Genomic DNA, 27898 nt, shown 5'->3' with positions numbered 1-27898 from the left:
TCACTTTTATTTACAAGATTGATTGGCAACATTTACCAAAGTCAACAAATATAGACACCACCACCATCTCCAGGTTCCTTTTCCTCGTTCAATATATTTTAATTTCCTCAGGCAAATTCTACATTTGAACAACTTGAACGCTTGACATTCTTCACTAAAGCATGGAAAGAAGTGGGACCTCAGCTGTGGAATTTCTTCAGTGAAAGTGTACAAATGGACATGATCCGAGTAAGTACAGATGCTTTGCTTAGCATGGAAAAGCAACTAAAGCAGGGGTGGATTCCTCCCGGTTTTGACTGGATCGCCCAAACCGGTAGTGACCTGCTGGTGATGTCACAATGGCGTAATGGATCCTGTTCAGTCAGCGCCAATTGGTGGGCTCTACCATCTTTTGGGGGGGGGGGATTTCCCCCCCAAATTTTTTACCATTTGGAAGTTACTTCCCTTGCTGCTTCTTGAAAAAAGGCCCTCTCACCTGCCCCCAGGTTTATACTTAACTTTATCCCTTCACCCGAAGCATAGCTGATTTTTTCTTCAGCTGTGTTTCGGGCTCAATAAAGCCACTGAGTATGCGCAGAGCAGAATTACATGAGGGGAGGTATGTGCTAGCAGTGCGTGCGTGCACAAGTGGAGTGCGTGTGTGCACGCAAAACATCACAATGCAAACCGGTGGTGAAGGTAAGTGGAACCCATTCCTGAACTAAAATACAATAATTCAGCATGGAGCATTGAAGTTAGGGGGGGAAACCAACAACATTTGAACACAAATACATCTAAGGATCTATAAATATTAGTCCATCTGGTCTCCAGGTTGATCACTTCTAATTACCGGTAAATGCTGAGAAGATCCAGCAGATTTTTGTTCTTTGTTAGCCCAGAGCAGTCTTTCTCAACCTTGACAACCTTAAAAGGGATGGATTCTAACTCCCAGAATCCCCCAGCCAGCCATGGGATGGTGTTGAAATCCATGCATCTTAAAACTGATTGAGGGACACTGTTTCAGAAAACAGGTCAAAAATTTGCTGTAGTTTAAAAATTGAAGGGCTCAGAAGCCACCTTTGGAAGAAGGATGGATTGTTCCTTCTGCATTGCAAATTCTGGCCTAAACAGGAACATTCTACCTTGTTTTCAACTTTCTGCTTCCATGATGCATCTCTGTAATCAAAAGTGGGTTCATGCACTCATGGCCACTGCAATTCGGTTGATACTTAAAAACAGGCAATACTGTTAACAAGATTTTGTTAACAGTATTGCTAGATTTTGAAAGACTCGTTCTCTGTAAAAATATTGTAGCAATACAAAGCTTCTAAACAGATGGTTGTATAATAGTTTACAATCATTCATTTCATGGAAGATCATTTCATATGACCAAGACTTTCCTGAGAGTAATAAATTGCTGTATCAACTATCTAGTAGAAATTACTGGATGGTTTTGAGTTGGGGTTTTTTTTGTTTTTGTTTTTGCAATAACCTATCTAACAGGCAAATGGGCAAGTCTATTTTATTTTTTTCCTAAATTTGAAAATCATTTGACGTCCAGGAACAAAGAAAATCCAAATCACATGCACGGAACATCTTCACTAAAAAAAACATAACAAGAAAGAAAGAAAGAAAGGAAGGAAGGAAGGAAGGAAAAAAGGAAGAAAGAAAGAAAGAAAGAAAGAAAGAAAGAAAGAAAGAAAGAAAGAAAGGAGAAAAATACCAAGTGAAGGTCTCTCTGTGTGAATATTAACGAAATGCAAATGCAATCTTTTTTTTCACTTTAGGCACTCATCAGGATGTACAATACCTATTAAATTTCTAGAGTAATCTTCCAAAATTGGGGCTGTCCAATTTTGGATTTTTACTCCTATCTCAGGCAAAAGTGGCTAGGGACAAGATTTTTAACCCACATGGTGAAAAAACCTCCGAGAGAGGTATAAATTCAAATCTAAAATGCTGGGTGGGCTTTCAAAAATAGCATGTATTTTTTCCCCCTAAAAGAGCTTCTGTTCTTAATGATTGATTTTTATTGCCCATACTTGGTAATTTAGAGTTGTTGCAATTCCAACTCCAGGACTGAAACAAAATTCTATTAATGCCACTTTACTGTTGCCATTTGTCTTAATCCATGAAGGGTGAGACTAAGCAAGTAGCCAGCAGGGAGATCTTTACTGCTTCCTTTAGCAATAAATGTGCTACCCTGTGTTTAATTGCTCTGAAACTAGAAGTCTAGCTGGGAGGGGAACTGGCTTGGAGGCACAGCATTTAAAGTGGGCAACCAGCAGGTGTGTAAAGGGTCAAACATTTCCCTGGAAATGCCATTTTCTCCTGAATTTATGTTTACATAATAAGTGAAACCTGGAAAACTGTTATTTGGCAGGTGCTATTCATTTCCCATTTAACAGCCATGTGCTTTCACAGCTGGATTGTGAAATTAAAACTGTTTTTTTTTAACCTATAGGACACTTTGCAAAATCCCACTGTGAAAAGTTTCTTAAATGAACAATTTGGTGGTGAAGGTTTAACTGTGGAAGCCGCTATCAATTTTCTCTATAATGGACCCCCAGAGAAAAGAAAGGATGGTATGAGGAATTTTGATTGGAGGAATGTCTTCAGAATGGCCAATCAGACTTTCCATATGGCTTACCAATACCTGGAGGTAAGCTTTACTTAAAAAAAAAGGTAGAGAGACAGTTTTTCTGATTTATTATCCTCAGAGACTTTATCTAACTGCAGAAAGCATAACAAGTAGCTTTGGACCAGGCTCTTTTCGAAAAGTAAATTGCAACTACTACTTCTGTTATTAATTACTGCTGTTCAGATAACCTTCAATCTTAATGTTGAGGTATAGACTAGCCCATTCTTATCCAGGTACCAGATATATAAATTTCAATTTCCAGAATTCCCATTAATGACTCATTCTGGCTGGAGAATTCTGGGAATTGAAGTAAACTAATGTGGAAAACGTTCAAACTGGGGCAAATTATCTTAGATTGGTGTTTCTCAAATTTTAAGATGCGTTGACTTCAGCTCCCCAAACTCTTCAGGCAGCATGCAATAGAGCAGTGCATTCGCTGGCTGAGGAATTCTGGGAGTTGAAGTCCAGATACCTTCAAGTTGCCAAGGTTGGGAAACACTGCAATAGAGGATTGTCTTAGTGCCAATATCTTTAACTATTTATTATCTTAGAGCAGATTGGCTTCATCATGAAAAAAATGGTTATAACTAAATAATCAATTGGAGCGATGCTTATAATTTTTCAGGCGTTATGCACTTCTTTAATCAAATTCAGGTTTCAGTGGGTTTCCCCCCCCCCATGTGATTTATTTGGAAGATTGTTCCAGGTTTTCAGACCATATATAAACAGCAATTTAGATCTCCAACACACAGGTGGGAGTAAAGGAGAATACACAAGGAGAAGCAAAGGGTTCAGATGACCTCATTACAAATACATCTTGTCTAGGAGCATGGTTTAGATATGACGCCGGTGTCATTTGAGTGGGAAAACTCAGGAAACTGTGAACGAAATCTTAATTCCAGAATGACTGGCTACCCTGAGAATATCCTCTCACAGCATTTTGGAACAGAGTCATTTGATACTTCAGTCGAAGAAGTACAAAATGTGATGAAGGAATCACAATAGTCTTTTGGATAAATATTTACATTTGGCTGCGCCTGGATTTGTGGAGTGATGTTATGTATTTGGCAAAAGGATAGCACAAACATGAACCTTTTGGCTTAGGGCAGGATGATTGCTCATTGAAACAATGGGTCAATTAGGTTTAGGTTTAGGTTTATTGGATTTATATGCCGCCCCTCTCCGCAAACTCGGGGCGGCTTACTTCCCTGGGGCTTGAAAGGGCGGTTGTATGAGCATCAGTGAGGATTCGGCATCTTTTGAAGTGGGGGCTCAAGGTGAGGCAGACTTCGGATGTCTAATTGGAGAAAGGTGATCAGTTCTTTGTAAACGGTCAGTCTGGTAATGCCATCACTTGCACTTTGTATTATTTTACCGAATGTCTTAATTGTAATACTTAACACATTGTGGCAATGCACTAACGTTGAGCCATGACCTTTTAATACAGAGGTCTTCAGACTTGGCAATTTTAAGACTTGTGGACTTTAACTCTTAGAATTCTCCAGCCAGCTATACTGCCTGGAGAATTCTGGGAGTTCAAATCCACAAGTCTTAAAATTGCCAAGTTTGGGGACCCCTGTTTTTAATACATATACAGCATATATGCGGTAAACATTATGAAATTCTGTACTGTTGAATGAAAACAAAACTCGGATCTTTGGATTTTTTAGGTATATACACACTTGCAATAATACATATTAGTCATTTAATTTGAACCTGGCTTTTCCATCAAGTATATATAAAGTGAGTGCTTGAGAGTTCTGAAGTGACTCTACATATTTTTCGTGGAGGCGGGGGAGGGCATATTAGCATTAAATGTAGGGAATGCATAGAGTAAGAGAAACAAACAATGTAGGTTAGTTACCTTGATAATAACATACTAAAGCTTTCTGCTTTCACTATCAAGATTAGGACTTTTCCTGCTTTATATCTTTTATATCTTGTTTAGAAAACTTACCTGGAGGATATTCTCTCTACAAAACAAACCAGCTTAGGGGTACATATTTTCCCCATCCCCAATATAAAACCAAACCTTCAGGAAATTAAGAAAAGCAACTTTTCTCCTTAATTTTCTGGTCTAGACTACTAAATGCAAAAAGAAAAAGCATCGCTTAATGATAACAATCATGTTATTGTTAGATAAAGTTTGACCTTTAGCTCTAATAATGAAATGTCTTCAGATACTTTCTAAACTATCTTCCACATAAGGTTCAGAAGGTAAACATAGATGGGTTTGAGAATACTGTCTTGCTAAGGAATGCTAGAATTGTAAGCTAGACTGGAAAGCTTCTTTTAAAAAAAATCCCAGAAGATGACAATGGGAGAATTTGCTTCTATACATCTGAAAAAACGACATAGTTGTATCTATGAAACCAACAGAAAAAGCAAGTTCACCTTGAGGGCATCTTTACTGTTGTCACAGGCATAGTTCCCTCTAAGCTGAGCAGTGAGCAATCGCTCACTTAAAAATCATCATCAACTCAAAGTTTTCCAAACCTGCCCAGAAGCCGAGAGGGAAAGAGTGAGAGGGAAAGAGTGAGAGGGAAGGAGAGAGAGGAAGAGAGAGAAACAGAAAAAAGAGAGGAAGGAAAAGAGAAAGAAAAAGAATGGGAGTAAGGAAGAGAGAAAGAAAATCAAAATCTAGTTTGAAACTAGCTCAACTATTTAAGTGGCATTTTGATATTGATAGTTGCCCTATTATGAGCTCACTGTTATAGACACACAGTACAGTATTTTATTTTGAAATTCTCTGAGGCAAAACAGGGTGGGTTTTTTATTTGTTTGTTTGTTTGTTTATTCATTCATTCATTCATTCATTCATTTATTATTTCTGTGCCGCCCAGTCCCGAAGGGACTGCCGCTCAGACACTATACTTTTCCGCCCACCCCCCAAAAAAATTAGAGGGAACACTGGTCACAGGTAGCATATCCTTAATTTAAATACATTTCTCTTATTGCATCCATGACAAAAATCTTACCATCCTTACATGCTATTTTAAATGCCAGAGTTTATTTTGATATATCAACAGCAACCTGATCCTCTTGCAAAGACCTCCCCTCTATTCTCTTTTACCAGAATAGATAACAATTCTTCAGATGACAGGGCTAAACAAAGGAGACTTTACATTTCAGAGAAATCTGTCTCTTAAATTACAAGTTGCCTGTGAGGACTTTGATGTACATAATTATTGGTTGTTGGTCTGCAAGAGACCATCAAGCCGATAAGATCAAACAAACTAGCTTTGTGGCATTAGGTGAAGTAATTAAATACATTTCTTCCCAGTCAGTTTAGAAACAAAATGTCACCTCCTTACAATAGTTGCCAACATTGAGAATCTGATCATCATTCCTTCATTTTGGAGTTAGGAAGCACAAGAGGCATACAGATATTTGGTGATTTTATCATTTCCGTAGTTCCTTGCTCTGACACTTACCCATTTTCTTTATACCAAAATAGTAAAAACATGGTTAAATATGATGTCACTCACGAAGCCTGCTGCCCTAACCTTAAGCAAAGTATAATGCTTATGTCAGGAGACAGATGCTGACAGATTTTGGCCAGGTCTCTTAGCAAAGTCGAAGAAGCAGATAGAGTTGAAAGATGGGATCAAAGAAACTTTTGATAAAGTAGTCTTGACTTAGGATCACAATTGGGTCCAACATTTCAACATTGCTAAGCAGGACAATCGTTAAGTACGTTTTGCCCCATTTTACAACCCTCTTGCCTGAGTTAAAAGAATCAGTTTGTTCATTCATTCATTCATTGATTTGATTTGTATGCCGCCCCTCTTTGAAGACTCGGGGCGGCTAACAACAATAAAGAAGACAATGTAACAAATCTAATATTAAAAATAATCTTAAAAACCCCAATTTAAGAGACCAATCATACAAACAAGCATACCATGAATAAATTCTATAAGCCTAGGGGGAAGGGAAAAAATTCAATTCCCCCATGCCTGACCACAGAGGTGGGTTTTAAGGCGCTTGCGAAAGGCAAGGAGGGTGAGGGCAACTCTGATATCTGGGAGGAGCTGGTTCCAGAGGGTCGGGGCCACCACAGAGAAGGCTCTTCTCCTGGGTCCCACCAAATGACATTGTTTAGTCGAAGGGACCCGGAGAAGGCCAACTCTGTGGGACCTAACTGGTCACTGGGATTCGTGCGGCAGAAGGCAGTCCTGGAGATATTCTGGTCCGATGCCATGAAGGGCTTTATAGATCATAACCAACACTTTAAATTGTGACCGGAAATTGATCGGCAACCAATGCAGACTGCAGAGTGTTGGTGTAACATGGGCATGCCTTGGGAAGCCCATGATTGCTCTCGCAGTTATGAAGTTAGTAACATGGGTTGTTAATAAATGAATTTGGTTTTCCTGTTGAAGGATACCAAAGGTGATCACATGTCCGCAGGACACCGCAACCATCAAAAATACGAATCAGTTGCCAAGAATCTGGATTTTGATCAGGTGATACTGCAACGGTCATGTTAAAAAATCATAAGTCATCAGTGCCATTGTAACTTCGAAAGGTTACCAGAGCCCTTGAGGAGTTGGGCGGCATATAAATTAGATTCATAAATAAAATAAATAAATAAACGGTTGTAAATTCAATGCAGTTCAGTCCCGATTCTCTGATTTCCATATACAGTGGTCCCTCGAGTTTCGCGATCTCGATCTTCGCTAAACGCTATATCGCGAGTTTTCAACCCGGAAGTAAACTCCACCATCTGCGCATGCGTGCCCTTCCACGCATGCGTAGATGGTGGAGTTTCCCCGCCGGGCAGAGGCTTCCCTGGGTCTTCCCCCTCTTGCCCCGGTAAGGCGCGAGCAACGGCGTGGGCGGGTGGGCGGCACGCGCGCGGGGAAACCCCAGGGCCGCTTCTCAGCTGAGAAGCGGCCCCAGCAACAGCGCGGGGGGCGGGCGGCACGCGCGCGCGGGGGGAAACCCCAGGGCTGCTTCTCAGCTGAGAAGCGGCCCCAGCAACAGCGTGGGGGGGCGGGCGGCGCGCGCGCGCGCGCGGGGAAACCCCAGGGCCGCTTCTCAGCTGAGAAGCGGCCCCAGCAACAGCGCGGGGGGGCGGGCAGCACGCGCGCGCGCGGGGAAACCCCAGGGCCGCTTCTCAGCTGAGAAGCGGCCCCAGCAACAGCGCGGGGGGGGCGGGCGGCGCGCGCGCGCGCGCGGGGAAACCCCAGGGCCGCTTCTCAGCTGAGAAGCGGCCCCAGCAACAGCGCGGGGGGGCGGGCAGCACGCGCGCGCGCGCGGGGAAACCCCAGGGCCGCTTCTCAGCTGAGAAGCGGCCCCAGCAACAGCGCGGGGGGGCGGGCGGCGCGCGCGCGCGCGCGGGAAACCCCAGGGCCGCTTCTCAGCTGAGAAGCGGCCCCAGCAACAGCGCGGGGGGGCGGGCGGCGCGCGGGGAAACCCCAGGGCCGCTTCTCAGCTGAGAAGCGGCCCCAGCAACAGCGCGGGGGGGCGGGCAGCACGCGCGCGCGCGGGGAAACCCCAGGGCCGCTTCTCAGCTGAGAAGCGGCCCCAGCAACAGCGCGGGGGGGGCGGGCGGCGCGCGCGCGCGCGCGGGGAAACCCCAGGGCCGCTTCTCAGCTGAGAAGCGGCCCCAGCAACAGCGCGGGGGGGCGGGCAGCACGCGCGCGCGCGGGGAAACCCCAGGGCCGCTTCTCAGCTGAGAAGCGGCCCCAGCAACAGCGTGGGGGGGCGGGCGGCGCGCGCGGGGAAACCCCAGGGCCGCTTCTCAGCTGAGAAGCGGCCCCAGCAACAGCGCGGGGGGGCGGGCGGCGCGCGCGCGCGCGCGGGGAAACCCCAGGGCCGCTTCTCAGCTGAGAAGCGGCCCCAGCAACAGCGCGGGGGGGCGGGCGGCACGCGCGCGCGCGCGGGGAAACCCCAGGGCCGCTTCTCAGCTGAGAAGCGGCCCCAGCAACAGCGCGGGGGGGCGGGCGGCACGCGCACGCGCGGGGAAACCCCAGAGCCGCTTCTCAGCTGAGAAGCGGCCCCAGCAACAGCGCGGGGGGCGGGCGGCACGCCGCGCGCGCGGGGAAACCCCAGGGCCGCTTCTCAGCTGAGAAGCGGCCCCAGCAACAGCGCGGGGGGGGCGGGCAGCACGCGCGCGCGCGGGGAAACCCCAGGGCCGCTTCTCAGCTGAGAAGCGGCCCCAGCAACAGCGCGGGGGGGGGGGCGGGCGGCACGCGCGCGGACAAGCAGCAGCAGCGAGATGGTGTTTTTACTTCCGCACCGCTACTTCGCGACAAATCGATCATCGCGAGGGGTCCTGGAACGGAACCCTCGCGATGATCGAGGGACCACTGTATTCATATTGAAATTAATGATGCATTCTCAGTCTTCATTTTCATCCATCCATGCTTTTTTATTCCCAGTGCCTTTCATGAGTGGGAAGAATTTCAGAGTCAAGCAGAATTATTGTCATGCCCACATAGCTAGGAAGATAAAGGAATAAAGAATTAAAGGTTGTCCTTGATTTATAAGTTTTAGTGACCGTTCAAAGTTACAACAGCATAAGCAAGAGACGTATGACCGTTTTTCACATTTTACAACCACTGCAGTATCCCTATAGTCACATGATCCAAATTGAGATACTTGGCAACTGACTTATGACGGTTGGTGTCTCTCAGGGGTCATGTGATCACTTTTTGCTGCCTTTTGACAAGCAGATTCCCTTAACTGTGTTACTAACTTAACAACTGCAGCGATATGCTTAACAAATTGTGGCAAGAAAGATAATTAAAATGGGATAACATTCACTTAAAAAATGTCTCACTTAGCAACAGAAATTTGTGGTTGTAATTTGAGGATTACCTGTATCACAATTTCAGTCGGGTAACTTTATTGCTAATCTGAGGTAAATGAAGAATTTTGAAAACTCTTTTTAAGAGGAATTTGCCCATTCCCATATATCGGGAGCAAATTAAGATATGGTCCCTTTAAGATAATTTGATTTATCTTTCTTCGTAGGTCAGCTATCTCTTGACTGTTTGTCTATTCTCTTCCATTCTTTGCAGAAGTTGGTTGATACTTCTCATTATTTTAGGTTTGGTTTTTCTATATTTAAACTTTGTTTTATTGGCTTGTAAACAAAGAAGAAAAAGGGTTTCCCAGTCTACTCAGTCTCTCACAATTGTGTACCTATTGCTGTGTGTGCAGTATTCTCTCTGCTATTTATGACCATCACTTTCCCCCCCTTTGAACTTATTTTGTTTTGCTCTCCCAGGCTTATTTTCCAGGTGATAGGTTCACATTAGCTTTCCACCTACCCACCACCCTCATTTATTGTGATGGTTTCAGCTTTGTTTTTCCTTGGGGGTTGTTATCTAGCCGACTAGACACTTCTTTAATGACTGATCTTCCAGAGACAATTGCTCCATTCAGGTCTCTGCACTAAAGGACAGTAGTTATTATAAACCTCAGGTGTGGAATACACTTATGACAGCTTTTGGTCTCTCTTCTTTCAATCACAATTTTATAATGCATTTTAACCTGAGAATGAGGTTAGGAAAACTCTGAGACACTAAATCTGATCTATCTCAGCTCTGCTTATGTTAAGTAAGTCTGATCTGGCAGGTTTCCCCACTATTTGGTTAAAGAAAGAAGCAAACTCACATTTAATATAGGACCTTATCATCTGTACTGATTTTTGAACACACTTGCATTGCAAAATCCAGGCAACTGCACAATCGTTTCTGGAGATGAGTATGTTCCAATTTATATAATAATTCAGGAAGTTATCAGAGTAGAATCAACAAAATTCTGTGCATCTGTAGATTTAAAGCATTACAGCTATTAAATGATTCAGCATACATGCTTTGCTTCCCAGCCAAAGCATTAAATATTTTTCCGCTGAATTAATAATTTTATTGAAAAAATTTTTTTTTCATTATACTCTTATTATGCAGAAACGCTGTACATTTATTTCAAAGCTATAGCAAAGTGAAAAGTTAAAAATAAAACATGGAAGCAATGGGAGCAGCAAGTGACTTCTACATGATGGTAAAAAAAAAAGGTGGAAGTATCTATATCATCACCAACAGTCAAACTCAGCTGGAATGAATTTTTAACTTTCTTATGCCCCTTAGCAACTAGAAAGCCTCCCCAGGTTTTTTTTTAATTTTACCCTTTTTATTGTCCAAAGAAAGATTTGAAAGGAATTTGGAAATTATCTAGTCCAATCCATGCCCATGCAGGAATCCATGGCTGTAACAAATATTTCAAAGAGATTTCTTTTTTCCTTGGTGCTAAGCAGGAACATGGAATAAAAACTCCTGTAGGGGATCAGTAGTTTTTCTGTATAAATACTGTAATTGAAACGTCATTGCAGAGGGAAAACTATGCCAATAAACCCACTGATGATACCTGTAATCAGCAGAATTGATTCTCCTACCCTGTTTCCCCCAAAATAAGACATCCCCTGATAATAAGGCCAATAGAGCTTTTGAGCGCATGGCAAGCACTTATTTAAGGGTTCAAAAAATATACCGTATATAAGATAGGGTCTTATTTTTCGGTAAACACGGTAATTTAATGGATAGACCGGTTATTGTCTGACTCCCTCAATGCTCATGTATAATGATTCTGAAGTCTCATAATCAGGACACAAGGCCAATCAGTCTGGATAGAATAACTCACCCAGATTATACAAATTTCAAATTATTTTCATTATGCAATACTCATCCGAATACAAACCTCAATTAATTTGCAAATTCCTCCTATTTTGGCTTTATTGATATGCATTGTTGATATGTAAGACTGATTAATTTTGACGAAAGTTCTGCAGACTTCAGCAGGAACACGTTTCTTTGTTATTTGTTATTCATTCATTGCATTTGTACGCTACCCATTTCTCCACTAAGCAACACTATGGATTGTCCTTGAATTACAACAGTTCTTTTATTGATTGTTCAGTTACAACAGCCCTGAAAAAAGTGACTTATGACCATTTTTCACATGACAGCATCTCCATGGTCTATACCAGTGTTTCCCAAAGTTGGCAACTTGAAGATATATTTGGACTTCAACATTTGCTGGCTGGGGAATTCTGGGAGTTGAAGTCCAAATATCTTCAAGTTGCCAAGGTTGGGAAACACTGGTCTATACGGTCAAAATTCAGCCACTCGGCAACTGATTAATATTTATGACAGTTACGGTGTCATGTTGTCATGTGATCATATTGTACATATCTCTCTCTCTCTCTCTATCTATCTATCAAACATGTACAAGATAGCAAGTATAGGTATAAACATAAGTAAAGCATAGACAAATGAGGACAATAGTACAGGAAGACAGGAACGGTAGGCATAATGGTGTGCTTATGCACTCCCCTTATAGATCTCTTAGGAATGGAGTGAGGTTGACTGTAGACAGTCTAAGGTTAACATTTTTGAGGTTTGGAGAAGAAACCACAGAGTCGGATAGTCAATTCCAACCATTCTGTTATATTTTCTGCAGTCGAGTTTGCAGTGGTTTACATTCAGTTCATATCTATCGTGTGCTCGTGCATTTTTGATTTTGCAACCTTCTGACACGTAAAGTTGAAGGGGAAGCCAGAATTCACTTAACAACTGTGTTGCTAACTTAACGCAACTGCAGCAATTCACTTTTAACTGTGGCAAGAAAGGTCGTAAAATGGGGCAAAACCTAGCAACAGAAATTTTGGGCTCAATTGGGGTTGTATGTGCAGTGGTTCTCAACCTGGGGGTCGGGACCCCTTTGGGGGCCATACAACCATTTCATAGGGATCACCTAAGACCATGAGAAAAGACAAATTTCCCATGGTGTTAGGAACTAAAGCTTCTATTCTGGCACCTTGGAACATATTTTTACAATCGGCGTTTACAGTAGGGGTGTCCCTCTGACCTTCCTGCCAATCAGCTTAAAGCTCTGTTGGGAGAATTGGCGCTAGACTTATGGTTGGGGGTCACCACAACATGAGGAACTGTATTAAGGGGTTGCGGCATTAGAAAGGTTGAGAACCACCGACAGAGTGATCTTATATAATGGTCCTATATAGAGAATATAGAGAACTACCAGTATTGGTGTCCAAATCGTAGGTAAATTGTGATTTACATACATAAGTACAATGCTATCGTTATCTCATTCGACACCTCTGTTATCACAGTGCTTGACCCTTGATAAGTTTGAAGGCCTAGCTGATGAAATGGAGTTGATTCTTCATGCTCGCTCCCTTCTGGAAGAAAACAAATTTTGGGCTGCTGTTGTCTTTCTTGACATGGATGCAAGGGACGGTCAACTGCCACCTCACGTGAAATACAAGATACGCATGGATATTGATGCTGTGGAGAAAACAAACAAAATCAAAGATAGGTAAGGACGGTTTCTAATCTTTAGGCATGCAAGCCGAGCCTAATCAGATACCAGTGACTGGAGAGACAAAATTAATCAGAATTGCCAAGAGAAGCTCTCCCCAACAGGAGATTCTGCGTATCTGTTGGACGTCCCCAATCATCAAAGGGGTCTAATGAGAATTGCAATTTATCACAATTCAAAGTGTTGGTTATGACCTATAAAGCCCTTCATGGCACCGGACCAGATTACCTCAGGGACCGCCTTCTGCTGCACGAATCCCAGTGACTAGTTAAGTCCCACAGAGTGGGTCTTCTCCGGGTCCCGTCAACCAAACAATGTTGCTTTGCGGGACCCAGAGGAAGAGCCTTCTCTGTGGCGGCCCCGACCCTCTGGAACCAACTCCCCCCAGAGATTAGAATTGCCCCCACCCTCCTTGCCTTTCGTAAACTGCTTAAAGCCCACCTCTGCCGCCAGGCATGGGGGAACTGAGATACACTTTCCCCCTAGGCCTTTACAATTTTATGCATGGTATGTTTGTATGTATGATTGGTTTTTATATAATGGGTTTTTAAGTGTTTTTAGTATTGGATTTTGTTATATACTGTTTTACTGCTGTTGTTAGCCACCCCGATTCTGCGGAGAGGAGAGGCATACAAATCCAATAAGTACCGTATATACTCGAGTATAAGTCGGGTTTTTTTAGCCCAAAAATGGGCTGAAAAACCCGACCTCGACTTATACTCGGGTGACTGACGGGTCACCACAAGAGGGCGCAAGCGGCTTAGGGAAAGACAGCCGTCTTTCAGCTTGAAAGAAGCGGCAACTGCCCGTTTAAGAAGGGAGAATCCACCCACTAGCCAAATGGCTTTTTTCCTGTTTAGCGCTCGAACGCTGCGGTAACAGTAAAAAAGCCGTTTGGCTAGGGGATGGATTCTCCCTTCTTAACCGGGCAGCTGCAGCTTCTTTCTGTTTAGCGTATCGTTCGAGCGCTAAACAGAAAGAAACGGCAACTGCCCGCTTAAGAAGGGAGAATCCACCCACTAGCCAAACGACTTTTTTCCTGTTTAGCGCTCGAACGCTGCGGTAACAGTAAAAAAGACGTTTGGCTATGGGATGGATTCTCCCTTCTTAACCGGGCAGCTGCAGCTTCTTTCTGTTTAGCGTAGCGTTCGAGCGCTAAACAGAAAGAAACGGCAACTGCCCGGTTAAGAAGGGAGAATCCACCCACTAGCCAAACGACTTTTTTCCTGTTTAGCGCTCGAACGCTGCGGTAACAGTAAAAAAGACGTTTGGCTAGTGGGTGGATTCTCCCTTCTTAACCGGGCAGTTGCCGTTTCTTTCTGTTTAGCGCTCGAACGCTACGCTAAACAGAAAGAAGCTGCAGCTGCCCGGTTAAGAAGGGAGAATCCATCCCCTAGCCAAACGGCTTTTTTACTGTTACCGCAGCGTTCGAGCGCTAAACAGGAAAAAAGCCGTTTGGCTAGGGGGTGGAATCTCCCTTCTTAACCGGGCAGTTGCCGCTTCTTTCAAGCTGAAAGACGGCTGTCTTTCCCTCAGCCGCTTCCTGGAGACCACTAAGGATAGCGCTCTGGGAGAGGGGGCAACTGCCCGGTTAAGAAGCAAGAATCCAACCCCTAGCGAAACGGCTTTTTTCTTGTTTAGCGCGGCGTTCGAGTGGTTGGCTCTTGCGTGCAAGCAAAGGAACCTGCCAACCACTCGAACGCCGCGCTAAACAGGAAAAAAGCCATTTGGCTAGGGGGTGGATTTTTCTTTCTTAACCGGGCAGTTGCCCCCTCTCCCAGAGCGCTATCCTTAGCGGTCTCCAGGAAGTGGCTGAGAGAAAGGTGGTGGTCTGCCTTTCCTTCAGCTCGAAAGAGGCGGCAATTTCCCCGCCTTCCTCCAGCCGCTTAACCGAGCGCTTCAGGAAGGTGCCGCCTCTTTTCGTTGTAGGAAAGGAAATCGCGACCTGACGGTGATGGGGGTTCCAAGCAGGCAGCAATCACCAAAAGAAGGTGATTATATCCACGGAGGCACCTCCCCCGCCCGCCCTGGGATTCCTTGCTGCAATCCCAGCTTCTCAGCTTTTTAAAAAAATGACCGTTTGGGATTGCAGCAATGGATTTTTCCAATAGAAAATTACCGGAGTGGCCGATGGAGGGAGGTTGTCCTCTGAAATGGCCAGGGCAAGGGGCGGATGGGAGCGTGTGGTCCTAGCCAGCTATCCATTTGCCGGGACTTCACTTTCTGCCTGCCCCGCACCAAGGCTCCTGCCAGGTGAAAAACGTTTGCCAGACTGCATGATCCCCCTCGTCTCAGTGGGAAGGGGCTGGCTGGGTGGAAAAGCAGTGAGCCATTCCCTCCCGATATTCCCTTCCCTCACTCACTCGCCTTTATTTTGCCGACTTGACTGCCTTTTCATTCTATTCCCACGACCAACTCCGCGGGCGCCCGCCCCCTTCGCCCACACTTCCCTCCCGGTGCCTCTTGGGAGTTGTAGTCTTTTCGAGGAGGCGGGCTCAGCCGCTCTGCCCAAAGAGACACTACGGCTCCCAGAAGGCTAAAGGGAGCGTGACGTAAACTGTGGATGCAGCCGAAAGAGACACCGGCAGGCGTTCTGTCAATGGGTATTTCCGTGGTGAGAAGGGGGGAGGGGGATGCCAGGCTGAGTTGTTTTTCTAGAATGAAAAGCACCGGTGCTCAAGCCTTCCAGGAAAATTACGGTAGTTCTCTGCATCTTTCATTTGGAGACTTAGCCCTGCTTTGTGCTCTGCACCTGAGCAGGGGTGCCCCCCTCCTCTGTCTTAAAGTCCCAGTCTTATACAGTTGGCATTTTACTCATTGCCAGTGTCAAGGCATTTTAAGGGTTATTTATGCATTTTATGCTATATGCTGTTGTATTGTTGTTACATTTTATATTGCTTTTTAGTTGTTGTGATTGTTGTGAGCTACCCAGAGTCCTGTTGGAGTTGGGTGGCAAGGAAAGAGGGAGGGAGAGAGGGAAGTAAGGAAGGAGTTAGGAAAGAAGGAAGACAGAAAGAAAGAAAAAAAAAGATGGTAGAAAGGAAGAGAGACAAAGAAAGATGGTAGGAAGGAAAAAAGACAAAAAAGGAAAGGGAGGGAGGGAAGGGACTGAAGAAGGAAAGAAAAAGGAAAGAAGATAGGCAGACAGAAAAAGAAAGGGGGGGAAGAAGGAAGAAAGGAAGGAAGGAGAGACAGACAGACAGACAGAAAGAAAGAAAGACCTATGACCACAATTGAGCCCAAAATTGTGGTTGTTAAACAAAAGCGTTGTTCAGTGAGAATCACCACATTTTACTCAATCCATGGCATTTCCTAGCTCTAACAATGATGTGCAAGCTAGGGAAGTACTGGTACATCTGAAGGTACCATATGTGTAATGTTCTAGTTATGGTTAAATGTGTGGCAGAAAGTGGACTCTGGGTTTGTTTTTCCTATTACAGTAAGTGAGGTTGAATGTACCGTATACAGTATACCGGTAATTTTACAAGAGCTCCCTCCCTCTCTCTCTCTCTCTGTAAATATACCGTACATATACAGTTTATATAGTAAACAATGTACGGTATATTTTTGTGTGCCTGTGTGTAATATGTATGTATACATATGGCATATATACATAGAATTAAATAGTATATTTTGGATGTTCAGTAATAGTAAATAGAGAGGGAAATTGTATCTCTTTGAGGCAAGGAGAGGCCAAATATCGTAACCCTAACCCAAACCAGCAGGAGCAGTGGGGGCTTGAGGTAAGTACAGTACTTGCAATTTTTTTGCCTATACTGCCTTGGGGTACATATACCTTTTTACCCTCTTTTAAACTTACAGAGCTAGTTTACTGGTTTTCTTTGAAATAAATATTCTAAAACATTTACTCTACTGATGCCTCAATTGATGTAATTTTATTGGTTTCCATTTTAATAAGTTACCAGTAGCCGCTGCATTTTCCATCCTCGACTTATACACGGGTCAATAAATTTACCCCAATTTTGTGGCAAAAGTAGGGGCCTCGACTTATAGTCGGAGCGACTTATACTTGAGTATATACGGTAAGTAAGTAAGTAAGTAAGTAAGTAAGTAAGTAAGTAAGTAAGTAAGTAAGTAAGTAAATAAATAATTACAGGAAAGAAGGCTGGTAAATGTATGGATGACTGTTATGTATATAATAATTAACTGCAGGCCAAAGTGTAACCTTTAGGTATCTCAAACAGTGGGCTGCTGGTAAATATAAAATGTTATCATGAGTTATCATACAATTATAATCATAATGTTATCATACAACTACCCAGAGGGAGAGAAAGAGAAAGCACACGTACCATGACAAAGCATAATGCCTTTTTATTAGAACTAACACAAATTCAACCCTAAGCATGGGAGTTAGTTGGAAAATAAACTTATCTAACTCTCTGTGCTTCCATCTGACTTTTTAAAACAACCGAACTTTAATGTTCTTGAGCATATAAATAGACCCACAAATTGCTTCTGCAAAGGTTTAGCACAGGATATATTTATAGCCTTTAAATTGTCACGAGATTCCTCCTTTGTTCCAAATAAAAGGTGATCTGATCATTTTACCTGTGAAATTTGATTTCTTTTTTTTGGCAGAAAAATGACTGATTCTGCAGTTATAAAGTGATAAAAGAAAACTGCATCCAAAATCTGTGCTTTGTCTCTACAGATACTGGGATCCTGGGCCAAGAGCTGACCCAGTGGATGATCTGCGCTACATCTGGGGAGGGTTTGCTTATCTGCAAGACATGATCGAGCAAGGGATCATTAAAACCCAGACCAGTGTGGATGTGCCTTCAGGGATATATCTACAACAAATGCCCTATCCCTGCTTTGTAGATGATGTGTAAGTGTGATCTGTGTCCAATAACTAACTGTGTGGCTAGCCAGGTGGCACTTTGAGTCTTGCAAATTACACTGTTGGACTTTTGATCATGCTAGAGATTCTAGAACACTGATGGCAAACCTGAAGTAGACCCAGAGGCAGGGTTCAAGCAATCGGTACTTTTATTCAGCTCAGAGAACAAGTGACAGCTCAGCAAGGCAAAGTGACAATTCAGCGAGTACCGACTGACTCTGCTTGGAGAAACCGCTCCTTTTATACATTTGCGGTTCCCGCCAAAGCTAGAGCCGGCCGCGTCTGAGCCAATCAGGAGCGACTTCCTGCTTCGGCTCAGACAGCGCTGGAAAGAGGAACAAACTATTTACAGGAATTACAAGGTAGCCATTTCAGGATACAACACCCCTCCCCTCATAGTTGGACACATCCATCACGAAAGCCATGTGACAAAGTCGTCCAATCGGTGGGGCCTCTGAGGAGCTCGCGCTGACCTGCGCAGTACAATTTCTCCTTCGACACCGACTGTGGAGGATGGCTCGCCGCTGTTCTCCCGGTGCGGTGGACTTTGTCTGGCAGGCCCAACGAAGGCTTTGGAGGACGAGGATGGCTCGGCGTCGCTGGATGGTTCCCCCTGGCCCGATAAGTCTCTTTGCATATTTCTTAACTCGGGCAATGTGCTAAAGTCTGTTGAAGGGGGAGAGTCCATGTCAGCGGTTTGTGTCAATTGATTTTCTGTTCGCTTCCGAATGTGGTCTATGTGTCGTTTCCACAAACGACCATCCTCTAATTTTACGATATAAGTCTTTGGTGCATTTTGCTTAACAACAATTCCTTTCATCCAGTTTACATTTCCATCAAAACTTTTTACATATACATTTTGTCCCAAATACATTTCTCTTTCAGGTTTTACACACATTTGGTTATTATTAACACAGAACCTTGGGTTCAACCTGTCTAGTGGTGACCTCAATTTCCTCCCCATCAGTAACTCTGCAGGGCTTACATGTGTGTGCGAGTTAGGGGTAATGTGTTGGGTGAGTAAGAATTGGTCCAAGTTTTGTTGTACATCCCCAGGGCCTGACCTGCGCAATGCCTCCTTTGCCACACGAACGTAACGTTCTGCCAATCCATTAGCCCAGGGCGAATAAGGCGAGATGAGGGCATGCCTGACCCCTAGGCCATCTAAGAACAATTCGAATTGCCTGGCTGTTAGCTGTGGCCCATTGTCAGACACTAAGATATCTGGGCAACCATGGGATGCAAACAGTCTACTCAATACCTTGATGGTGGCACTTGTGGTTATGTTGTTCATTGCTATTATTTCCACCCATTTGGAGAAAGCATCAACCACTATTAGAAAATACTGGGACCCCACTGGGCCAGCAAAGTCAATGTGGATTCTTGACCAAGGACCAGCAGGCTGCTCCCACTCAGCCGGAGTTGTTTTGGGGGGACTAGGCCGTGACTCTTGGCATGGTTCACACTTTGAGACCCAACTTTCAATGTCAGCATCCAGCCCTGGCCACCATAAATGCCCCCTTGCTAGGCTCTTCATCCTGACAATCCCAGGATGACCCACATGTAACATTTTGAGTACCTTTTCCCTCAGGCTTTTGGGGATGATCACTCTATCTCCCCACAACAGGCAACCCTTTACATAAGATAACTCAAGTCTTTTGTTTTTAAAATCACACAATTCAGGTTTCACAATATCATTTTGCCATCCCTTTAGTACACAGTTCACCACTTGTTTAAGGATTGGATCTTGCTGCGTGTGTGCAGCTACCTCTTTGGCCGTGGTTAGTGGGTTATCCTCGAGTTCTATCATTAACACATCTGTGGAAGGAACAGGGTCTTCCACTAAGTCTGTTATGGGGCACCTGCTGAGGCCGTCTGCGTGATTGATTTCCTTCCCCCCCTTGTGGGTGAGCTCATACTGGTACCCTGAGAGGAAAAGAGCCCATCTGATTAGTCTTGGAGACATAAAAGGTGGAGTGGGCTTGTTGGGGGCTAGCAGACCCAGTAGGGGCTTGTGGTCAGTGACTAGTTCAAAACTTCTTCCAAAAATATAATTGTGAAACTTCTTTACCCCTGCCACTAAAGCTAGAGCCTCCTTGTCTAACTGGCTATAATTCCTCTCTGTGCTGGTCATGGTTCTTGAGAAAAATGCTATTGGGGCCTCTGTCCTATTAGGTAGAACGTGAGCTAGAACTCCTCCTATGCCGTACGGCGAAGCGTCGCACGTGAGCCTAATTGGTAGTGAAGCACTATATTGGACTACTACACTTTTAGAAGTTAATAAATTCTTTATTTGAGAAAAAGCCTCACGTTCAGTTTTCCCCCATGTCCAGCGGGCTTCCTTCTGGAGTAAACGATGGAGAGGCTCTGCTACTGTTGCCTTCTGCTTTAAAAAAACAGAATAAAAATTAAGGAGGCCTAAAAATGCCTGCAGCTCATTCTTATCTCGTGGTTCTGGGGCTTCTCTAATCGCTCTCAGCTTTTCTGTTGTGGGGTGGATACCTTCTTTATCTATTTTATATCCTAGGAATTCTATACTGTTGGTTCCCCAGACACATTTATCAGGCTTGATTCTTAACCCTTTGTCCTGTAACCTCTTAAGTACTTCCCTTATCCTTTTGTTTACTTGTTCCTGGTTTTCCCCTGCAATTAAGATGTCATCAAAGTATGGAATGGCCCCATTTACCCCTGACAATAGGCGTTCCATAATGCTCTGGAATATTCCTGGGGCTATGCTTACCCCAAACTGTAACCTCGTGCATTTGAAAGCTCCCCTGTGCGTTACAATTGTTTGTGCGTTTGCTGTTTGTTCGTCGACCGGAAGTTGCTGGTAAGCTTGCGCCAGGTCGATCTTTGCGAACCTTTTCCCCTCCCCCAGGGAGTGTAGAAGTTGTTGCACAACTGGGATGGGGTAGGGGTGGTGTTGGAGTGCCTTATTCAGGGTCGATTTGTAATCAGCGCAAACTCTTAGGGATCCATCTGGCTTCAGAGGTGTAACTATGGGAGTTTCCCATGGCCCTTGTTCCACAGGGACCAAAATACCTTGGCTAATGAGTTTGTCCAGCTGTATGTCTAGTTTGGGGAGAAGCGGAAGGGGAACCCTGCGAGGTTTTAGTCTGATCGATGGGACCTTGGAGTCAATAGAGAATGATATGGGGGGCCCCTTATACAATCCCAAGGAGGGGCTGAACACTTCAGGGAACTCTTTCACAAAGTTAGGCATATTATCACAGTTTACATTATACACACCCGAAATTTCGATCCCCAACGGTTCCATCCACGCTAAACCCAGAAGAGTGCTTGGCCCCCGTTACAATAAGCATGGGAAGGGTACATTTAACATTCTTGAATGCAATAGGTACATTTGCTGTTCCCAGGACCGAGATTATCCCCCCTTGAAAGTCTCTGATCACCAAAGAGGTTTGATTTAGATCAGCCTTAGACACATTAGGCATATACAGTTTAAACTTCTCCCAAGGCATGATAGTATATCTAGAGCCCGTATCCAGCTCCATTGAGCAAGGCTGGCTATTTAGTAACAGTGAGATAACAATTTTAGCCCCCTTTTTGGTTGCCGTGTTATTCACGGAAAATTGAGAGTTACCTCTATAGTAGTCGCGGTTAGCGGTTGGGTAGTTCCTTTGACCCGAGTTGCGGAATGGTCTCCTTTCTCGCGATTGAGGGGTCTGGTTTTGTGGTCGCTGGTATTGCGGTGTGGCGAATGTTTCTTCTGGTGCTGTTGCTCTGCATGCGATGGCGATGTGGCCTCTACGGTTGCAGCGGCGGCATGTAGCGTCTCGGAAAGGGCATCGATGGCGCTGGTGATTTCCCCGGCAGCCCGCGCAGGGGGCTGGGTGAGTAGCTCTAAGGTGTCTCGGCTGGTCTTGCACCAGGAGGCAGTTGTCCCCGCTGTGAGTTGGTTGGCCGAGGTCGTCTGTTTCCACGGCGCTGGGAGACGCAGAGTCAATTTTGGCAATGAGTTCTCGCCTTCCGTGCTCTTTCAATTCTCTAGCCGCTGCGTCGGCTGCTTCTGCGGTTTGCGCTAGTTTAATCACGGTTTGTAGAGTCGGCTCTTCTTCGGTGAGGAGTTTATTTCTCACTGTGGCTCTTTTCATGCCGAAAACCAGGGCGTCGGTGAGGCGAGCTTCCGGGTCTTTAAACTTGCATTGAGCAAGTACCGTTCGAAGCCGCGTTGTAAACTGGTTGATTGACTCGGTTTCCTTCTGAGCCATCATGGAAAATTGATGCCGAAAAACCATGGCCGGTTTGGTCGGTTTGAAATGGCTCGCTAGCTTTTCCTGTAGGACGTCCCACGCTACGGTTCTTGCTTGCTGCGGTTCGGTGAGAGTCTGGGCAAGTCCACGGATTTCTGGGCCGCAGTAATTAAGGAAAATAGCCAGTCTGCGATCGGCTTCGGCGTCCTCTATTCCCGCCGCCTCGAGGAAGATCTCGAAGGTGGCCATGTATTCGTCCCAGGTTGTTTTCTCGGGATCGAAGAGTTCCGGAGCCTGGCCGATCTGGACTTTGTTCATGTTGCACGCGATGTTTCTTCCGTCCGTTCGTCGCCAGTGAAGTTGACCCAGAGGCAGGGTTCAAGCAATCGGTACTTTTATTCAGCTCAGAGAACAAGTGACAGCTCAGCAAGGCAAAGTGACAATTCAGCGAGTACCGACTGACTCTGCTTGGAGAAACCGCTCCTTTTATACATTTGCGGTTCCCGCCAAAGCTAGAGCCGGCCGCGTCTGAGCCAATCAGGAGCGACTTCCTGCTTCGGCTCAGACAGCGCTGGAAAGAGGAACAAACTATTTACAGGAATTACAAGGTAGCCATTTCAGGATACAACAAAACCTGTGGCAAGCAGAGCCCTCTCTGCAGGCATGCCAAATGTTGCCCCAGCCCAGCGCCATCTTGCATGCATACATGGCTCCCGCCAGCCATCTGGTCTTCGGGCCTCTGCTGCACATGCGCAGGGTGCACACAGGGACATGGGCACACATGCACAGGGCGCAAACACAGGGGGTTCTTACACTGCATTTGGGGGCCTCGCATGGTGCCCCCACATCACATTTTGGCTTCCAGGTTGGCGTAGGTCAGTGATGGCGAACCTATGGCACGGGTGCCACAGATGATACACGGAGCCATATCTGCTGGCATGGGAGCCATTGTCCTAGCTCAGCTCCAGTGTGCATGTGTGTGCTGGCCAGCTGGTTTTTAGCTCTCATAGAGGGTCTGGAAGGGCGTTTTTGGCTTGCAGAGGGACTCCGGGGGAATGGGGAAGGGCGTTTTTACACCCCCCTGGCTCCAGAGAAGCCTTTGGAGCCTCGGGAGGGCAAAACAAGAGCCTACTTGGCCCATCAGAAGTTGGGAAACAGGTTGCTTCTGGCTTCCAGAGGGCCTCGGGGGGGGGGGGGCGCGAGGGAAGCTGTTTTCGCCCTGCACAGGCATTGAATTATGGGTTTGGGCACTCATGCATATGCGATAGCACACACCCATGCTCTTTCGGCACCCGAGGAAAAAAAGGTGTAGGTCTTCCAGGGCCAAAACAGGGCGCAGGGGGATGCACATGCCTCCCACGCCTCTTTTTGGGCCTGGAAAGTCTACTGTACCACTCTAGAAGCCAAAAATGGGTGAGGGGACACAGGGTGCATGTGGAGACTCCTGTGCATACATGCAAGGGGCTGGGAGAACGCAAGGGGTCACATGCACATGCTTAGGGTTTGTGTGTGCACCCGAGGGGTGCATGTGTGGGGACATATGGGGATGGGGCGCATAGAAGAGTCACACATGCATTGCATTATAGGTGCAGCCATGCTATCTTGCACGCTTAGATTAGATTAGATTTATTGGATTTATATGCCGCCCCTCTCCGCAGACTCGGGGCGGCTCACAACAATGGCAAAAGCAGTACATAGTGACAAATCCAATACCCACCAATCCAATTACAATTTTAAGTTAAGAAATTCATAAAACAATCCCAATATATATAAAAAACAAGCACACAATCAATCAAACACCAAAATAACATGGGCAAGGGGGAGATGTTTCAGTTCCCCCATGCCTGACGGCAGAGGTGGGTTTTAAGGAGTTTACGAAAGGCAAGGAGGGTGGGGGCAATCCTAATCTCAGGGGGGAGCTGGTTCCAGAGGGTCGGAGCCACCACAGGGTCCCACCAGACGACAATGTTTAGTCGACGGGACGCGAAGAAGGCCGACTCTGTGGGACCTAACCGGTCGCTGGGATTCGTGCAGCAGAAGGCAGTCCCGGAGATATTCTGCTCCGATGCGCTTTTGGCCCACGATGACAAAAAGGTTAGCCATCACTGTTCTAGAACATGAAGTCTTAGACAAATTTCCTTACCAAGGAATCAGAACTGTGTTAGTTAAATCTGAGATAACAAATGTAGAACATAACATTCTCTCTACTTAAAATAGAAAACAATAAGAATACCACGTTTATTGCAAAAAAATATATTAATCCATCAGCTACAAGAGAATGAAGGAAAAGTTGTTGCAAATTTACGGCTGTTTTTCTAAACTCTTTTAATCAGGGAAAGTATTCAGTTCATTTTCAAAAAATAAAAAAGAGAATACAGGTGTGCTGAAAGGCTTGTCACTCTCTGCCACATTAGAATGCGGATCATTCAATGATGTTGAATCATGCAAGGTTCAGGTCAGGCTAGAACAAACAAACAAGTTGTTTTTCACCCAATACATACTTATGCCATGATGGTAGGGATCATTCCTCTTCTAATAATAATGCATTATTTTTCGGTACCGATTATCTAGATGTTAGCAAGCTAATATTTTTAACATTTAATATAAAGTCCATTTATCTAACCTCATTGAAATAATAGAAATAATAATCACCACCACCAGTCAGTAGCAAAAGGAAATTAATATAATTAAAAATCTTTTAAAAAGAGCTTGGAAGAGCTTGCATCATATGATACTTTTAATAACATCAAGCAAAAACGTCTGCCTATCCTTGATAAGGGCTCCATAGGTGAATAAAAATGTCAAATCCAGTCTCAAAAGTTGGTTGACTATGCAATGAGCCATAAAAATAAGATTTTTATGCCTCCTCAATGCAAAGTGGCAAAGCTACCTAATACCATTGGCTGCTACTTTCCTCACAATAACAACCCTGTAAGATGGGCTGGAGAGAGTGAATGACCAAAGTCATCTGGGGCCTTTCATGTTTAAGGGAGGCCTAGAACTCACCATCTCTGGTTTCTAGCCAACACCTTCACCACTACCTCAAACTGACTCTCTAATTAAAAGGTAACCAAAGGCCATTATTAAAATACTGGTCTCTTCCGTCATACCTCTTATTATCTTGTTTAAAAAAAACTGTGCTCCAAAACAACCAATCCTTTACTCTGTTTCTGGCTAACATTTGGGATATGGTAAAATATTTAATTTGTTCAAGGCTTTTCTCTACGTCCCAATGTAGTGCAATGCAGTACACGGGGGGTGGGGTGGGTGGGGGGGGGGGGTTACAAATCGCCTTTGCAAACCATTGAGGCAGTTTGATGTTTTTTATTTTGGGCCAGCATATTTCAACACAGGAAATAAGGCAGCCTTACCCAATCTTATGCTCTCAGGATGTGTGGAAAGGATGGAATCGCCATTGATTTTGGTTAATAGCTGACAGGCCATAACCAGTGTTCCCTCTAATTTTTTTTTTTGGGGGGGGCGGAAAAGTATAGTGTCTGAGCGGCAGTCCCTTTGGGACTGGGCGGCACAGAAATAATTAATAAACAAACAAACAAACAAACAAATAAAAAACCCACCCTGTTTTGCCTCAGAGAATTTCAAAATAAAATACTGTACTGTGTGTCTATAACAGTGAGCTCATAATAGGGCAACTCTATCAATATCAAAAAGCCACTTAAATAGTTGAACTAGTTTCAAACTAGATTTTGATTTTCTTTCTCTCTTCCTTACTCCCATTCTTTTTCTTTCTCTTTTCCTTCCTCTCTTTTTTCTATCTGTTTCTCTCTCTTCCTCTCTTCCTCTCTCTCTCCTTCCCTCTCACTGTTTCCCTCTCGGCTTCTGGGCAGGTTTGGAAAACTCTGAGTTGATGATGATTTTTAAGTGAGCGATTGCTCACTGCTCAGCTTAGAGGGAACTATGGCCATAACTCTGATGGCGAACGCGTGCCAAAGGTGGCACACAGATCTCTTTCTGTGGGCACAAGGGCTGTTGCCCCTGGGCCAGCTGGTCGTAGGGTTTCCAAAGCACGTATGTGCACTGGTCAGCTGGTTGTCAGGTTCGCCATCACTGGGCTATATAGTTCTACCACATCTGAGGCAACAAACTAAGATGTTAAAGTGTAAAACCAAGAAAATAGGAATTTAAAATCTCACCTCAGAGATTCTCACCTCAGACATGCACAGAGGTCTCTGTGAAAATACAGGATATCTTTATTTTGCCCTTTATTTATTTATTTATTTGTTTGTTTGTTTGTTTGTTTGTTAGTTTGTTTATTTATTTATTGCACAGCATTATATTGGATATTATTTGGAAGAATGCTGCTCTAAAGTATCGCGAAATAAAAATAAATAAATAATGTGAATCAGGGGACTTGTAAAATTTGCAGTGTTGCATTCTATGGCTTCTTCAAATTTACAAACAATAAGCAGGCCCGAGAGTGGAATTTTATCAGGTTCAAGGAGTAAAGCTCAGGCAGAGGTCTGGTTCTCTCCTCTCCCAAGGCATCGCATTCCTTTGATTTGTCATCAATCATCATCCTCAGGTCACTTCTCCACATACCAAGAAGAGATCTCGAAGTTGTTGTTAATTGGTTTTGCTCCATGCTAATAATGCCAAAATTCTTACATGAAAATGAGAAATATGTAGCAAAAGCTTCACAGGGGGAAAGTGCTTAAGGCAATGAATTAGGACTGGGAAACTCTGGAGACATCCCGAGTCCCACAACCTGGGACTACTTACTTCACAGGGTTTCTGTTGTAAATTTGCATGTTAAGACCCTCTATAGTTCAAAGTATAGGATGTTAGTATAATTGGCACTAAAGCTATAATAACTCAACCCAATTTGAACTTTTTGCTGTGCTGAAGAATCCTCCTCATTCCATAGTTAAATAAGTTAGATAACTATAGGTGTTGGTTATCACCTATAAAGCCCTACATGGCTTAGGACCAGATTACTTACGGGACCGCCTTCTGCCAAACACATCCCAGTGACCAATCAGATCCCAGAGTCAGTCTCCTCCGGGTCCCCTCAGCCAAACAATGCCGGCTGGCAGGACCACAGGGGAGGGCCTTCTCTATGGTGGCTCCAGCACTCTGGAACCAGCTTCCCCTGGAGATTCGTACCAACCCCACTCTCCTGACCCTAAAAACATGGCTCTGCCGGCAGGCCTGGAAAGACCGTTGAGTACCGACATCTTGATCCAGCCTGATTGTTGTATGATTGTGAGATGATGTTTTTTACTATGGGGTTTAACTTTTTGTATCGTATTTTATTGTTGTTTGCCGCCCTGAGTCCACGAGATGGGGGGGGGCATATAAATGTAATCAAATCAAATCAAACTCAATATAAAACAGTTTTAATTTAATGATAGAGAAAAGGAGGGTTGCAAATATAAATTCTTAAAAGTTGACTTACCAGCATGGTGAACATAAATCTTCAGGTTGTCGTTCTTTTTCCCTTCCAGATTGGGATTACTGTTCCCAAAATTCCAGCTAGAATAGGAAGGCACATGTTAGAGAAAATTGCATGATTGGGCAAGACCTGTTTTCACGTGTGACATATTACCTAATTATTTTGGAATCAGATTTTATGCACTGATTTAAGACTATGATGTGAAAGCCTGTTTTGTTTTCTTTTATGAGACACATCTATTGGCAGTTTCATGGTTTGACAAGACCTTTCCTCTCTTTATGAAACTTGGCTTCACATTGTTTAATAAAAGGCATCTCTGAAGCAATAACCTTAGTTCCAGTTCCCAGGAATCTTTCTCTGAAAAGAAGCCCCCATTAAGCTCACTGGAATTTGCTCAGTGGAGTCCAGATACAGCTGAAGAAACAGTTCCAGAACAAATGTCA

At 44.6% G+C, this 27898-nt stretch overlaps 1 protein-coding gene across 1 annotated transcript in view; it reads left to right on the top strand.

The window, feature by feature from the left end:
* ABCA4 (ATP binding cassette subfamily A member 4) overlaps window positions 1-27898 on the top strand; it is a 193023-nt gene that overhangs the window by 45016 nt on the left and 120109 nt on the right. The window contains exons 11-14 of the mRNA XM_070746513.1: window positions 112-228; window positions 2444-2641; window positions 12759-12964; window positions 17640-17816. Of these exons, the coding sequence (XP_070602614.1) occupies window positions 112-228; window positions 2444-2641; window positions 12759-12964; window positions 17640-17816 (698 nt within the window). The remainder of the gene's footprint in view (window positions 1-111; window positions 229-2443; window positions 2642-12758; window positions 12965-17639; window positions 17817-27898) is intronic.

The sequence above is a fragment of the Erythrolamprus reginae genome, chromosome 3, assembly GCF_031021105.1.
Source record: "Erythrolamprus reginae isolate rEryReg1 chromosome 3, rEryReg1.hap1, whole genome shotgun sequence".
NCBI classification, from domain to species: domain Eukaryota; kingdom Metazoa; phylum Chordata; class Lepidosauria; order Squamata; family Dipsadidae; genus Erythrolamprus; species Erythrolamprus reginae.
Note: the sequence above shows the minus strand (reverse complement) of the source record. Positions and strands in the feature narration are given on the sequence as shown.